Source organism: Alexandromys fortis, unplaced genomic scaffold (assembly GCF_014885135.2).
Source record: "Alexandromys fortis isolate MF-2015 unplaced genomic scaffold, M_Fortis_MF-2015_v1.1 scaffold_99, whole genome shotgun sequence".
NCBI classification, from domain to species: Eukaryota; Metazoa; Chordata; class Mammalia; order Rodentia; family Cricetidae; genus Alexandromys; species Alexandromys fortis.
Genome location: NW_026067982.1, coordinates 1,296,220 through 1,309,694, shown reverse-complemented (window position 1 = coordinate 1,309,694; position 13,475 = coordinate 1,296,220). Strand labels below are relative to the sequence as shown.

Genomic DNA, 13,475 nt, shown 5'->3' with positions numbered 1-13,475 from the left:
TTGAGTGCCAAGTCACCAGAGACAGGTCCATCCATAGAGAAACTGTCATCAATTAAGAATGTCAACAAATCCCCAAACCAGGCAAAGGGCTCCACCACCCACAACCCATGGTTCATATGAATGCTACAAAGATCTCACTGTTGGTATTTTTAGTAAAAATTGCCTGAATCTAATAAAATTGCCTTTCTTTACTCTCAGTGACTGCCACCTAGCCTACCCCCCCCCCATCAAGCCCAGCAGATCATGGCTTCTAGCCTCCAGCATGGAGCTTCCCCAAGACAAGCAAACTGGGGTGGGTTTGGGGACACATGTCTGTCCCTCCACCTGTGCCTCGATTTCCCCATAGTGATCTGACAATGCTGGCTTCCTCTGCTCTCACACCTCAAAGCTTCTGCCTTATTGATGATGACCTTCTCTGTCCCCACTGCTAGTAGTACGTTCTTAGTGACGGTCCCTTCGCCCTTCCCTAGTGGCACCCGAGCCTCTCCTGGGGGCCTGTAACCCCACCCTAAACCTCCAAGCTCCAAACTGCTGCTCAAAAGCATCCTGCAGCTCCACAGCTGTCTCCAGAGCTGCAGCAGAGCTAGCCCCACTGATTGCTGCTTTCTCGTCAGCATGCCTTTCCAGACAGGCCCAGCTTCTGTGGATGGGAACACAATTTCTCCTTCAGAAGCTTTACACAAATGGAACGAGAGATTGATGGGCAGGTAGATGGATGCAGACAGCTCCACCTGCCCCCAAACATCCAGAAACATCTGCACCAGATCAAGTTGACCCCCTTTGGGAGGCCAACTCCTAGAAATAGCTCCCAAGAGGTCTCCAAAGCACCAACTGCATAAACAAGGCTTGATGGTCTCCACCCATTCTAAACCCGGGCAGAGGAAAGGAAATCAGAACCTAAACCAGCGTGCCAAACAGAAGTTGGTGCTTACCCAATGCGGACAGTCCCTTGACAGTTGTGCCCACCATATCCCTGCATGTCAACACAGGCACTCACGCATGCCTATGAGCTGGGACCTTTCCATTTCTATTATGTATGACTGGTCAAAGAAAGGTGTAGAGAGAGGGTGGGCCATGGAAATGGCTGGGCTTTAGAACATGTTTGTCGTGGGTAGTGTCCACAGAGGCAGTCAAGACAAGAGTGTGAGATGCAGAAAGACTCCTTTATCTCCTTGCCCCCCAAACCAGAGGCACACATCCTTCTAGGGCTGATCACTCTAGGCAGATGCCGTGGAAGTGGCTAGGGACAGCGCTGGATCAAGCAGGACACCCCACACCCCACCACATTGTCAATGCTCCTATCCTGGGGTGTGGACAAAAGCATGAAATGGTTGCAACAGGGATGAGAAACAGGGAAGAGGGCAGAGGGGAGGGGGGATTTCAGAGGGAGAGCCACACAAATCCCACTCTCCCTACTACACACAGGATACGTACACCACATCACATCTCTTGCACGCCATGCACGTGTGCATGCACATGCATGTGTGTGTCTAAGTAACGCACGCACACACACACACACACCTCCAGAGCATTATCGGCCAGGCCACAGAGAAGAAATCAAAGACAGGCAAGGCCAGTGTCAGTAGGCATGAAGCCCAGGGCAGAATCCCTAAAGGCAAAGAGCATGAAAAAGAGGAAAAATCAGTCAGATAGAGGGGAGAGGCCACTTTGACGGCCTGTCCAGTGCTCTCTATGCTGTTAGTAGGCTGAGCACAAATGCCCAACCAAGGCAAGCAGAGGAGCTGCTCATACCCTGGCTAAGAGGTCAGGGACAGGGCTCAGGAGAGGTTGGCAGGAGAGCAGCAGAGGTGGGGGGGAGGGGCAAAGGAAGGGGAGGAGTCAAAGGCCAGCAGGAGAGCTGGGAAGCTGGAGGCTGGCCACCATGGAGAAAGGCAGGGGTGAAGCACCCATCGAGTGGGTGCCAGGGTTGCTGCTAGCCCAGCTAGTTGTCTTTGGGCAATTTTTTTTAAGGTGCTTTTTCTTGAAGGTATTTAAAAAAAAAAAAAAAAAAGACTAGTTTGGCTAGAAGACATTTTTACTGCTGGACATGAAGCTCGGCAGCAAAATGCTTCCCTAGCAAGCATGAGGCCTTGGGTGTAATCCCCAGCACCACCACAAAACAAAGAGAGAGAGAGAGAAAAGAAAAAGACACCTTTGCTGCTATCTGCACGGTAATTTTAGTAACTAATGTTCAAATCTCCAGCCTATGGTATGTATACAAGTGGCATTTTTATATAGTTTACATCTATCTACGAAAGGCCTGGCTGGAATATGGCATGCAGGACCCTGGCCTGGACACCGGGGAGAAAGCAGAAGACTTCTCCTGGCCCTGGTTCCTGCCTGAATTTGAGAAGATGGCCTGGTTCAGGCAGGAAGAAGAGAGGTTCAGAGGTGAACGGGATTCTGGGTACTTAAGGGACTGGCTAAGGATCCAGGCTCTGACACAGCTTAGCTGCCTTCCCCTCGGTGGGGTCCACTATGCCCAGTGTGCACAGCGGCTGGGCGTCTCTGGCATCTGCAAGTGTGCCTGCCAGGGTTCTGAGTATGTCCTGTCCCCCGTGGAGACCGGTGCATTAACTAACCCTCTCTCCTTCAGGGCCTGCTGCTGGTGTCCAGCGGAGAGGACAAGATGGGCCAAAGGGCAGCAGGGAGAGCCAGCGAGGCCAAGGGCGAGCTCACCTTCTGCGCACCGAGAAGGCGTGGCAGTGACATGAAACATTAGGTCACATGGCCTTCCCCTCCGGCCTTAGCGTGCCTACACATCTGCACAGAGAAGGAGAAGAGGTTGAGAGGAGAAAGTAGAACAGCGCGGAGCAAACCCGAACAGAAGCAGTGGACAGAGAACATGAGACAGAAGGGGGATGGGCAGGAGGAGGGAGGGGACAAGAGCAGAAGGGGACATGAGCAAGGAAGGGAGGGGTGGGGACAGAGCTTCTACCATGCACTTCAGATAGGCCCCTCAGAGGCTATGAGGAGCATGTGGCAGGCCTGAGGACCAAAGCCGTGAAGGTTTCTGTGGGCACAGCCTCCACTGCCCCAGCTAAGCCTGTGGTGAGCGACAATCCCCAGTCTTCCAGTGCCCACAGTACAAACTGGGCCCTGGTGCATTATAAAGCATTCAACCTGGCTTTACCCTCTGCCTCCCAGAGCGATCTGGGTCAGGACAGCAGAAGGGGCTCCTTGCCACTGACGTCCTCTCCCTCCTCCCACCGGTCACACTCATGTCTAAGAACACAGTGTGCGGTGTCCACACGGGGCTCCCAGGCAGGACAGGGTTCAAGGGCTGAAGACGGACTTGTTAAATCCTGCCTGAGAGTAGAAGCAGGCGTGGGGTGGGGGTCCGTGACAAGACCTTTGCAAAATGGGTAAGCGAAGAGAGGAAGTGCGGCACAGCCCGACGGAGGCCCTGGGGCTGGGCTGTCAAGCCTGGAGCTCCTGCAGCCAGGACCCACTGGTCTCCCACACCCAGCCTTTCTGCCTGGGCCACGCAGCTGGTTCCAGAGGACCAGCACTTGCTAAATGTTCTTGGCCCTAAGACACAGTGAGCGACAGCAGGGTGGGGTGAGCTAGGAGACAAACAAGACCTCTTCATAAATGCAGCTAACTATCCACAAGACCAGAACCAGGCCTTCCAAACACCTGCACTGGGACATGGAGGGAGAAAGGAGGGAAGGGCGGGAGGGCGTGGCCAGGATCTGGCATGAGGTGTGCTGGGCATAGAAGGAGCAAGGGTCCGCGGGTACCTTCTGCGCTCCAGAAAAGGCATGGTAGAAGCTAGACACATAAGTCATAATGGCTTTCTCATCCGGCCGGGCAGTTCCGACGATATCTGGAGAGAGAGAGAGAGAGAGAGAGCTGCAGTTTAAGCTACTGGACACACGGCACATCTCACATGGGGATGCAGAAACCTGCAGACTGTAATGGACCAAAAGGCCCATCCTGAATCTAGTCAGCCTCCAGAGTCAATGTCCACTAGCAGGAACACGGGACTCAGAGGAAAGAAAGTGATACCCCAGGAGGCAAGCGAAGACCACACGGAATGCCTACTGAAGATCAATGGCATCGATAAAAGGGGTTGAAGAAGGAGGGAAGGGCTGAAGATGGAAATAACATATAGAACTCGCCAACCAAATGTATGCAAGGATACAGTCAACCCATGGACTAAAGCCAACCCACTCTCAATGGCCATTTTAAACCAGAGGACTTTATGAGCACAAGAGAAGATAAATTGGGAAGTACTATCATGTTTGCTAGATGTCAAACTGGTTGTTTTGTTTGGTATGCGCGCGCGCGTGTGTGTGTGTGTGTGTGTGTGTGTGTGTGTGTGTGTGTGTGTGTGTTTGAGAGAGTCTCGCTTATATGGTCCAGGTTGGCCTCAGATTCATGATCCTGTTTCAATCTCCCCAGTGCTGAGATTATAGGCATGTGTTGCACATCTGGCCTGTGGAAATTATTTTTATTACATGCAAGAATACCCATCTTCGGGGCTGGAGAGATGGCTCAGAGGATAAGAGCACTGACTGCTCTTCCAGAAGTCCTGAGTTCAATTCCCAGCAACTACATGGTGGCTCACAGCCATCTGTAATGAGATCTGGTGCCCTCTTATGGCATGCAAGCATATATGGAAGGATGTTATATACATAATAAATAAATCTTAAAAAAAAAAAAAGAATACCCATCTTCTTTTCTTCCCTCCTCTGATTTTTCAAGATATGGTTTCTCTGTGTAGCCCTGGCTACCTTGGAACTCTCTGTGTAGACAAGGCTGGCCTAGAACTCAGAGGATCAGCTTGCCTCTGCCTCCTGAGGGCTGGGACTGAAGGTGTGAGCCACCACCGCTTGGTTAATACCCATATCTTTAAGGCACGTACTTGGAAGAAGGTAGCGGTGACTGAGATTTGATTTAATGCAGTCCAACAAAGACAGCAAAGGGACAAAAGGAGAAAATTGAGATGAGATGAACTATCAATAACCCTTCTGGACTGGAGGGCATTTATACCATCTCATACTTCTGTGCATGTTTGGAATGTTCCTGATGGCATTTTCAAATATAAAATGCCTGCTGGTAGGGTTGCCAGGAGCACAGGGCTGGGGGCAATCTTGGGCACTCTCCCCACCCTACCCTGTGCACATCTTCAGCTCCTAAACATGGAGCTGAGATACTGTAACATGGTACATGGGCATCGGGGTTGAGGAGAGCCCAAGGGACAGTCGCCATGGTTCCTGATTCCTTCTCCAAGAAGCTAACCCCATGCTGCCTATATGCTACCAGCTAGTGCCTCTTCCTCCAAACCACACAGAATCCCTGGCAAGCAAGTGACCTCCAAGTTGTTCAAGCTGAGGCCCAAGCAAACAGCCCCACCCCCTTCCCGACTCAGCTACTGGAAACAGTGGGGGAAAAGACCTCACCTTCGGCATCCAACATCTTAGGGATGTCCAAGAACTTCTCTGCCACATCAAAGGCCGTGTTCAGGTTTGTGAGTGGATCGTCCTAAAGGAGAAAAGGACCAAGTGATCACAGAGAGCCACGTGTCACAGCCTATCCCAGCTGGGAGAGAGTGGGGGAGGGATGCTTTCCACAGCTCTTCCTAGGTTCTGGGTAACCAAGGCTGGCCTCAAGGCCAGGCAGGGACCATTAGCTGGAGGTTTAAAACCTTCTCTTCCCACCTCAAGCCTCAGTATATTGGGGAAATGGGGTGGAAAATTTGGGCCCCATGCTAGAGTTGGGGTAGGAAAGAACTGCTAAGAAATGATGCTGGAAGCAGGGAACCATCAGTCCTAGCAGGACGCATGGGTAAAGAATGCAGATGTGGTTTCCCCCATCCAAACTCAACAGCTGGCCTGTGTGCTCTTATCCCTGAAAGAGTAGTTAAGTTGAAACCGAACCCTTCTGCTCATGGGAATATGTTGAGTTCTTCTATGTAGTCATGGCTTTTTGATAATTCACATCTCTACAGTCCTCTCCAGAGAACTAAATGGGGAGAGGGGTGTGCAAGGCTGTGGGGGACCTGGCGTCCCTCCACCCTGGAGTGTACTTCAAACCCAAGGTCAGTGTAAAATGGTGCAGCTGAGTGCACAGTCCAGCAGGCGGCATTTCAGTCTTCTAAAACGATACAGCTGCCATGGAGGAGGGCACAGAGGGTCCTCAAAAAACTAAACTCCCACCAGGCGGTGGTGGCGCACGCCTTTAGTCCCAGCACTCCAGAGGCAGAGGCAGGAGGATCTCTGTGAGCTGAAGGTCAGCCTGGCCTACAGAGGGAGTTCCAGAACAGCCAAGGCTACACAGAGAAACCTTGTCTTGAAACAAAGCAAAAAAAAAAAAAAAAAAAAAATTAAACTCCCATACCTAAGGCGTGGGGTTTCCCATTAAAGAAGGGGGCAAAAGGATTGTAAGGAGCCAGAGAGCTTGCTGTGTTACTGTCTCCTACAAATGCCACGTGGTTATCTAATACCATACGGTCAGCCCTGAAGACATATATACTCATAGGGTAGCATTATATGGACTGATCAGTTTATATTTATGTATTTAGGATCACACACACACAAAACCACCACCAACAACAACAACAACAACAATACAGACAACAACAATAAAGAAAAAGAGGCCACTATTTAGGCTGGGACTCTCTTCTCCCTTAGAGCTTAACTTGAGAATGGCAGCTCTAGCTCCAGACACGGGGCCAGGCCTCAGGCTCCTCCCTGTTAGCTGACGGGCTCTTGCGGGCGAGCAGAGCGTGGGAAAACTATCTGTTCTTTTCCTCCTTGCAAATCTTGTTTTTTTGTTCTGTTTTGTTCTTTTGGCAGCTTGCTCATCTATCTACACCCTAAAAGAGGTTCCCAGGGCAAGAACATCAGGGCTTTCTTGGTTCCTGGTTAGCAAGATGCTCTGGGACACAGGTGTGTCTGTGGAGAGCAGGAGGCTAGACTGAACACTGTCCTCAGGTATCCTGGAGGAAGGGGAGGAACAGGCTTGTATTCCTGTAAGATTCCTTGCCAAGAGACCTACACACTAGCAGATGGGCCGGTTCCCTTTCTCTTCCATTCCAGACCAGTGTGTGGCAGAGAAGAGCTCACAACAATGGCTTCACGGCAGGTAAGAATGGTTCAGGACAGGCTTCAACCAAGGTCTAGGCCAGGGTCCTCTGAGCAGCTTGGACACCTACAGTCACCATGAGCCCAACCTCCTCACCCCCTCCACATACACTTCTCACTCAGGAAGATCACCAGGTCAGCTAATACCCAAATATAAATGAAGATGACGTAACGGTCCCAGGCTGAGGCAAGAGGATCACCGGAGACCAGGAGCTGGAAACCAGCCTGAGCTAGAGTGAAACCCATTACCACCTCAGCGGAAATAAAACAGAGCGGCAACACAGGAAACAAAGCCTACAGTGCCTGCCTACGCGTATACAGTCGGTCAGGGACCCTGGGACAAAATGTCTCTCAGGATACAAGATGCTTTATATCACCAGTAAGTACTGTCACCATAAAAGCAGAAATAACGTAAAGGAGAAAGGTCGCTCAGCATACCATCACTCAAACACTACGGCCTCAGATCTGCTAGTTTTCTCGGTGGGCTGAGTGCGTGCGCAGGAATCTGCGGTATGCACACCGGGCAATGAATAGAAAAGGCATCTTTCTGCTCCCTTCCTGACAGGGCTCAGCCTGGCTGGCCCAGGTCAACACCTTTCATGCTGGGCACTGGGCTCTTAGCAGTGGTCCTGTCCTGTTCTCCCTCAGTTTGTCTTCATCCACTAGGGACCAGCCATCAGTCAGGAGGAGATGGTTCATCAGGTGAGCACACGTACCTTCCGCAGCTTCCCATAGTCGATCAACTCAGGCCGGTGTCGGTGGATCAAGGCACAGAAACCAAGGCCATCCTTCCAGCTGTCCAGAGAGAAAGAGAGAGAGAGATGGGCAAGCTGGTGACTTCTGACGTTCACTACGCAATCCTCTGGAGCACGGCTTAGAAGAGAGGGGAAAAAGGGAGATTTCTGCCTGCCACAGTCCCAGGTATTGGGGTCATGCTCCTCGGAGTGGTTGGAAGTTGAGATGAACCTGCCACATCTACCCTCCTCGCTAAGGCCCCAGGGCCTTAGCCCATCGGCCTGGAAACCTGGGCTGGGCTTCCTGACATTGAGGGGATCTTGCCAGTATCATAAATACGAGCACGGGTGTACCAGGTGGCAGTCAAGCCCAATATGCTATGGGGAGGGGCGTCAGATTCAAAGAGAAGGCACCTTTCCCCAGAAGATTCTTTTCCCTGACTCTTCCAACCAAAGGATGCGGGGAGGCCCTGAGGAGGTCAGCTGACCTCCGTGGGAGTCTGTGGCTCCAGCGCTCACCTGATGTGGAAGTTCTGGATGTTGACATTTTTATACGGGGCTGTCTTCCTCTGACACCACAGGAGTAACCCTTCTTTAGCTGATGTCTCTGTGGAGGAAAAGGAGGAGGGGAAGAGGGGGTCAGTGGGCTGACCCAGGGGAGTGAGGGCCTACAGGGAGGGGCCTTAAGACCCCAAGTCTGTTGATAGAAGGAAGAAAGAAGTCCAGGCCATCATGTCTGTTTATTTGGCAAAGCTGGAAACGTTATTTAAGAAACAGAGAAGCAGGGCTGGAGAGATGGCTCAGCAGTGAAGAGCACCGGCTGCTCTTCCAGAGGTCCTGAGTTCAATCCCCAGTGGGGTGAATACGGAGGAACCGGAAGGAAGCACTCCTGTTACCCAGGTTCACCCGAAGCCAGGCTTCTTCCTACTGACTGCACTGATTTTGCCCTCTCTTCAGAGTAGGTGGTTTAAACTAAGCCAGGCATCTGAGGGGATGCGGAATTCCCAACTCCAAGGTTGCAGACTGCACTGCCTCCAGGTGTTCAGATCTGGGAACTGCAGGTGGAGGCCTTTAGTAAAGAACCCGAGAGACCTCATGTATTTCTAACTTACATGGACTTTAAAATAAGATTAAAGGATCTCTACCAAGACTATAATTTTTCAAGCGCAATCAATTGGCTTGGGGAGCCAGGTATAGTAGTGTTTCCTTTAGTCCCAGCACTCTGGAGGCTGAGGCAGGTCAATCTCTGGGGGTTCAAGGCCAGCCCAGTCTACATAGTGGGTTCCAGGCCAGCCAAGGAGGTACATGGTGAAACCCCGTCTCAAAATATTAAGTAAAGGGGGCTGGAGAGATGGCTCAGTGGTTAAGAGCATTGCCTGCTCTTCCAAAGGTCCTAAGTTCAATTCCCAGCAACCACATGGTGGCTCACAACCATTTGTAAAGAGGTCTGGCGCCCTCTTCTGGCCTTCAGGCATACAGACAGAATATTGTATACATAATAGATAAATAAATAAATATTACAAAACTATTAAGTAAACAAATACACACACACACACACACACACACACACTGGCATGGGGCTGGAGAGATGGCTCAGCAGTTGAGAACAATGGTGCTCTCATAGAGGTCCCTGGTTCAGTTCTTCACGCCCATGTCAGAATAGCTCACAATCACCTGTAACACCAGCTCCCAGCTCCGGGAGGCCAATGTCTCTGGCGTCTGAGGACACCAGCACTCACCTGGACATAACCACATACAGACACACATGCAAATACAGTTAAAAATAAAGTAAATCTTAGTGGGACCGGAGCGATGGCTCAGTGGTTAAAGGTGCTTATTGCTCTTCCAGGACTCAGGTTCAGCTCCTAGCGCTCACACTGGGAAGCTCACAACTCTAATTCCAGTCTCAGGAGAGCCAATGCCCTTTTCTGGACTTGGGACACGAGGCACACACACAGTATACAGATATACATACAGGTAAAAACACCCAGCTACATAAAAGAAAAAAACTTAAATATGCATATTTAAAAGCATTTTATCTCAGTCGCATTGTTTAAGAAGGTGGTTTCTGCATGCATGTATCATGTACACAGCAAATCACAAATAGTAACTGATAAGAGCACCATTATCAGACCCAAAGCTCAAAAATGGCTGGCGTAAGCAATCAAGTCCAGAGAGATTCCAGTCACATATCAGAACGTCATGGGCCGATCTGCAAAATGGCCACCAGGGGGTGCTACGAGAGCAGGGTGGCCATGGGTCAGCTCACTTGCCTATGTTTAATCCTTTCCCCCTGAGGACCCAGTGAGGCTTTAAGATACTCAACCACAGCAGCCTGGACCTTCTGGAAGTAAGGGATGCTGCTGGGATAACCTATTTGGGGGGAGCTAATTGAAATCATGGTCACTGCCCCAGGTGGGGGAGTTCTAGATGAGCCTGGAGAAGAAGGCTAGGCAGGATAGGAAAGGGAGAGGAACAGAACGCAGCGGAAACCTACCTTCCACAGAGATGTCCTGGATGGCAAAGCGAAGGATGATGGTCCAGATCATGCCCAGGGTCATCTTCACATTCCCATCCACAATCTCTATAGAGACAGAGGCAGGACACGTTAGGGGGACTGGAGCAACAGACACATGCATCCCCCTGCATCCCTCGGCATCCCCATGCCGCCCCCTGGACCACTTAGAAATCAAACATCACAAATCCCCTCCGTTTCCTGAAGGGGGGTTATATGTTTGCTTGTTTGTTTGTTTGTGCAGGAGACTGAACTCACTCACCTCAAACAGAGTTCACCATGTCTACCCAGCTCTACGGTCAGAAGCTGGTGAAAGTTAGTGGGACAGACCAGGACAGATGCCATGAGAGAAGCCTGTCTGAGCGTAACTCTCTTGGAGGGGTAGGTTCATCAGAAAGGATGCTCTACTTCAACCAGAGTCCTCCACTCTGACAGACAGGAGGGGACAGGTCTCTAAGCTCTCACAGAGCTCCTAAGCAGAGGCGACAAATGACTTGGGGGGGGGGGGGTCTGTGGCCAATCACAGCTCTTAAAACAGTCACTCCTGCAGAGAGCCAGGGTGAAGAACAGACAGTTGTGCAGTTCATTTTAAGGCTGCCATCTTAACCAACCCTCTGATTGGTCTTGACCAAAGTTTTAAAAATAGATTTTTGTTTTTAAAACCCACTCAAGAAGACAGCTCAGACAACCTGCTAAATTTAGTTCTCACACTTTTCCAGACCTTATATGCTGCGATTCGATTACATTGTCCTTCCTTTTTTATATAAAAATAAAATCAGGGCTAGAGAGATGGCTCAGGGGTTAGAACAGTGGCTGCTCTTCTAGAGGGCCCAGATTCGATTCCCAGCACCCATGACGGCTTACAACCATCTGTGATTCAAGTTCCAGGGGCTCCAACACACTCTTCTGGCCTCCACAGGCCCCGGGCGAGCATGTGATGCAGACACACGTGTAGGCGAACAAATACAAAATAAAAGCAAGTAGAAGTCCATCCCTCTTCATCAGGCTCTGGTGCGGAATAGTCGGTTATTAATTAATTACTGGGAAGGGCAGAAAAAGAGCAACTTCCCTTGAGGACTCAGCCCCGAAGAGTGCATAAAATATTCATGTAAGCAAGTGAACAGCTGTACTATACATCAGTCTAAGCCACAGAGCTCTCTTGGTCTTGTGTGGGCGGAGAGGTGAGGCTCAGCTGCAGCTCCCTAATCCTCCCCAGTGCGCAGCAGAGGGCAGTAAGCCGGCCCATGGCAAGACGCTCTCAGTGAAGAGCAAGGTACCCGAGCGATATCTTAGCTACTCCCTTCTGCAATACTGCTGCACTGGGTCTGCACTGGTGTACTGGGCAAAGGAACGCCAGCGTTCACTTGGGACATGAGACACCACGTAACTGTTCCTGCTAAGAGCCGCAGACAGCAATGAGCCACCGGTCCATGTTAAGAGTCACCAAAGAGTCTCGGTGGCGGCAGGCAGCTGTTTCCATGATCGGCACCCTCAGCCAGAGCTTTGCAGGAAATACTCCAGGTGAGGCGTAAGAGTATAGAAAGCTGAGAGGGGGGAGGGTCCTGCACTCGGGCTCATGCTGGGACTACAGGAGTGCATTACCAAGCCCCATCTCATAATGGTTCACATTTTTAAAAAGATTTATTTATTATGTGTACAGCATTCTGCCTCCATGTATGCCTGCAGGCCAGAAGAGGGCGCCAGATCTCATTACGGATGGTTGTGAGCCACCACATGGTTGCTGGGAATTGAACTCAGGACCTTTGTAAGAGCAGCCAAGGCTCTTAACCTCTGAGCCATCTCCCCAGCCCCATCCCATGGTTTACATTTTAAAAGATGTTTTCATCTACAACCTCCAGGACGTTGTTAACATCCATCCACACTGAAAAAGTGTAAATCGACGGCCACCAAACTCTAAGCTCTCACAGGTAAACAGGCGAGAAACGTGAACAGACCCAGAACATGCAATCCAGTATATCATTTTCCCAGACGTTAAATTAGTAAGCTTTAAAAACAAATTCAAACAGATACACAGTATTATTACACTGCGTCTTGAAGCAGAAACCGGCTTTTAAAAGGAAAAAAAAATCCTGCTGAAAAAGCCGGCAACGAAATTCTATCTCTGTGCCTGGCCAAAGACCTGCGGTGCAGAGTAAGGTTTCTGTCTAAATACCCTAGTTGTTCAGTTATTTATCATGGAAACTATGTTCAAAGGACAAAGAGTGACTTAAATCCCCCGGAACCCCACCGCCCTTCTGCTCAAAGTCATATCTTCCCACCCCACCCAGGCCAGGGGCCAACAAGGCCCTCTTAGGCTGGCAGCTGCATTGTTCCTTCTCCCAGAATATCCACAGGGCTTGTCCATCTCCTCCCCCAGGTCGTGTCACTGGAGCCTTCCTTGACCACCCTCTACCTGACATCTCTCGTTGTCTTCTGATGGACAAGGGTCAGGACTATTTTCCGTCTTGCAACACTGCTCAGAGCCCACAGGCCTGGCACTGAGTAAGATCTCCATGCATGAAAGAACGAATGAATGAATGCATGCATGAATGAACAAATGAGGCAGGCAGAATCACGGTGAGTGAGCAGAGGCACACAAGCCTGTCACAGGCCCTGGAGGACCTATCAGTGCCTGGCCACTCCCAAGGCGGCCCAGGTGACAGCTCAGCCATGCTCAATGGGATGTTAGCAGAGCCATTCAACGCTGCATTCCTGAGGATTTAATGACTCAGGGGGAAACGATCCTTACCCTGAAATTTTATGGGCAGCATTTTGACTCTGAGGGGAAATGTTTTTAAGCTTATAAAAGTGATGACAGCGAGGTGCAGCCTTTCGGGAACGAAGGCTCTCCTCCCCTCTGCTGGACTCCATGAGGACCAAACACTTTGCCTCCCCTGGGCACCTTTCAAAAACTAGCAAGACAGGTTTTTTTTTGGGGGGGGGGTCCTCTCTCCCCCAGAACTTAGTGAATTCTAAGACACAGAGAAGAGACAAAACTAACCCTAGAGAAAAGGAAGGGCAGCGGGATGTGCTCAGGTGAGGTGAGGAAGGGCAGCGGGGTGTGCTCAGGTGAGGTGAGGAAGGGCAGAGGGATGTGCTCAGGTGAGGTGAGGAAGGGCAACGGGGTGTGCTCAG

At 50.7% G+C, this 13,475-nt stretch overlaps 1 protein-coding gene across 3 annotated transcripts in view; it reads right to left on the bottom strand.

Annotated features, from left to right (window-relative positions):
- The window catches only part of Actn1 (actinin alpha 1), a 94,237-nt gene that overhangs the window by 20,278 nt on the left and 60,484 nt on the right, over positions 1-13,475 (bottom strand). For all 3 annotated transcript variants that reach the window (XM_050158643.1, XM_050158644.1, XM_050158645.1), the window contains exons 4-8: positions 10,323-10,409; positions 8,345-8,432; positions 7,808-7,886; positions 5,409-5,490; positions 3,744-3,829 (exon numbers count right to left, since the gene is read on the bottom strand). In XM_050158643.1, coding sequence (XP_050014600.1) covers positions 3,744-3,829; positions 5,409-5,490; positions 7,808-7,886; positions 8,345-8,432; positions 10,323-10,409 — 422 coding nt within the window. The remainder of the gene's footprint in view (positions 1-3,743; positions 3,830-5,408; positions 5,491-7,807; positions 7,887-8,344; positions 8,433-10,322; positions 10,410-13,475) is intronic.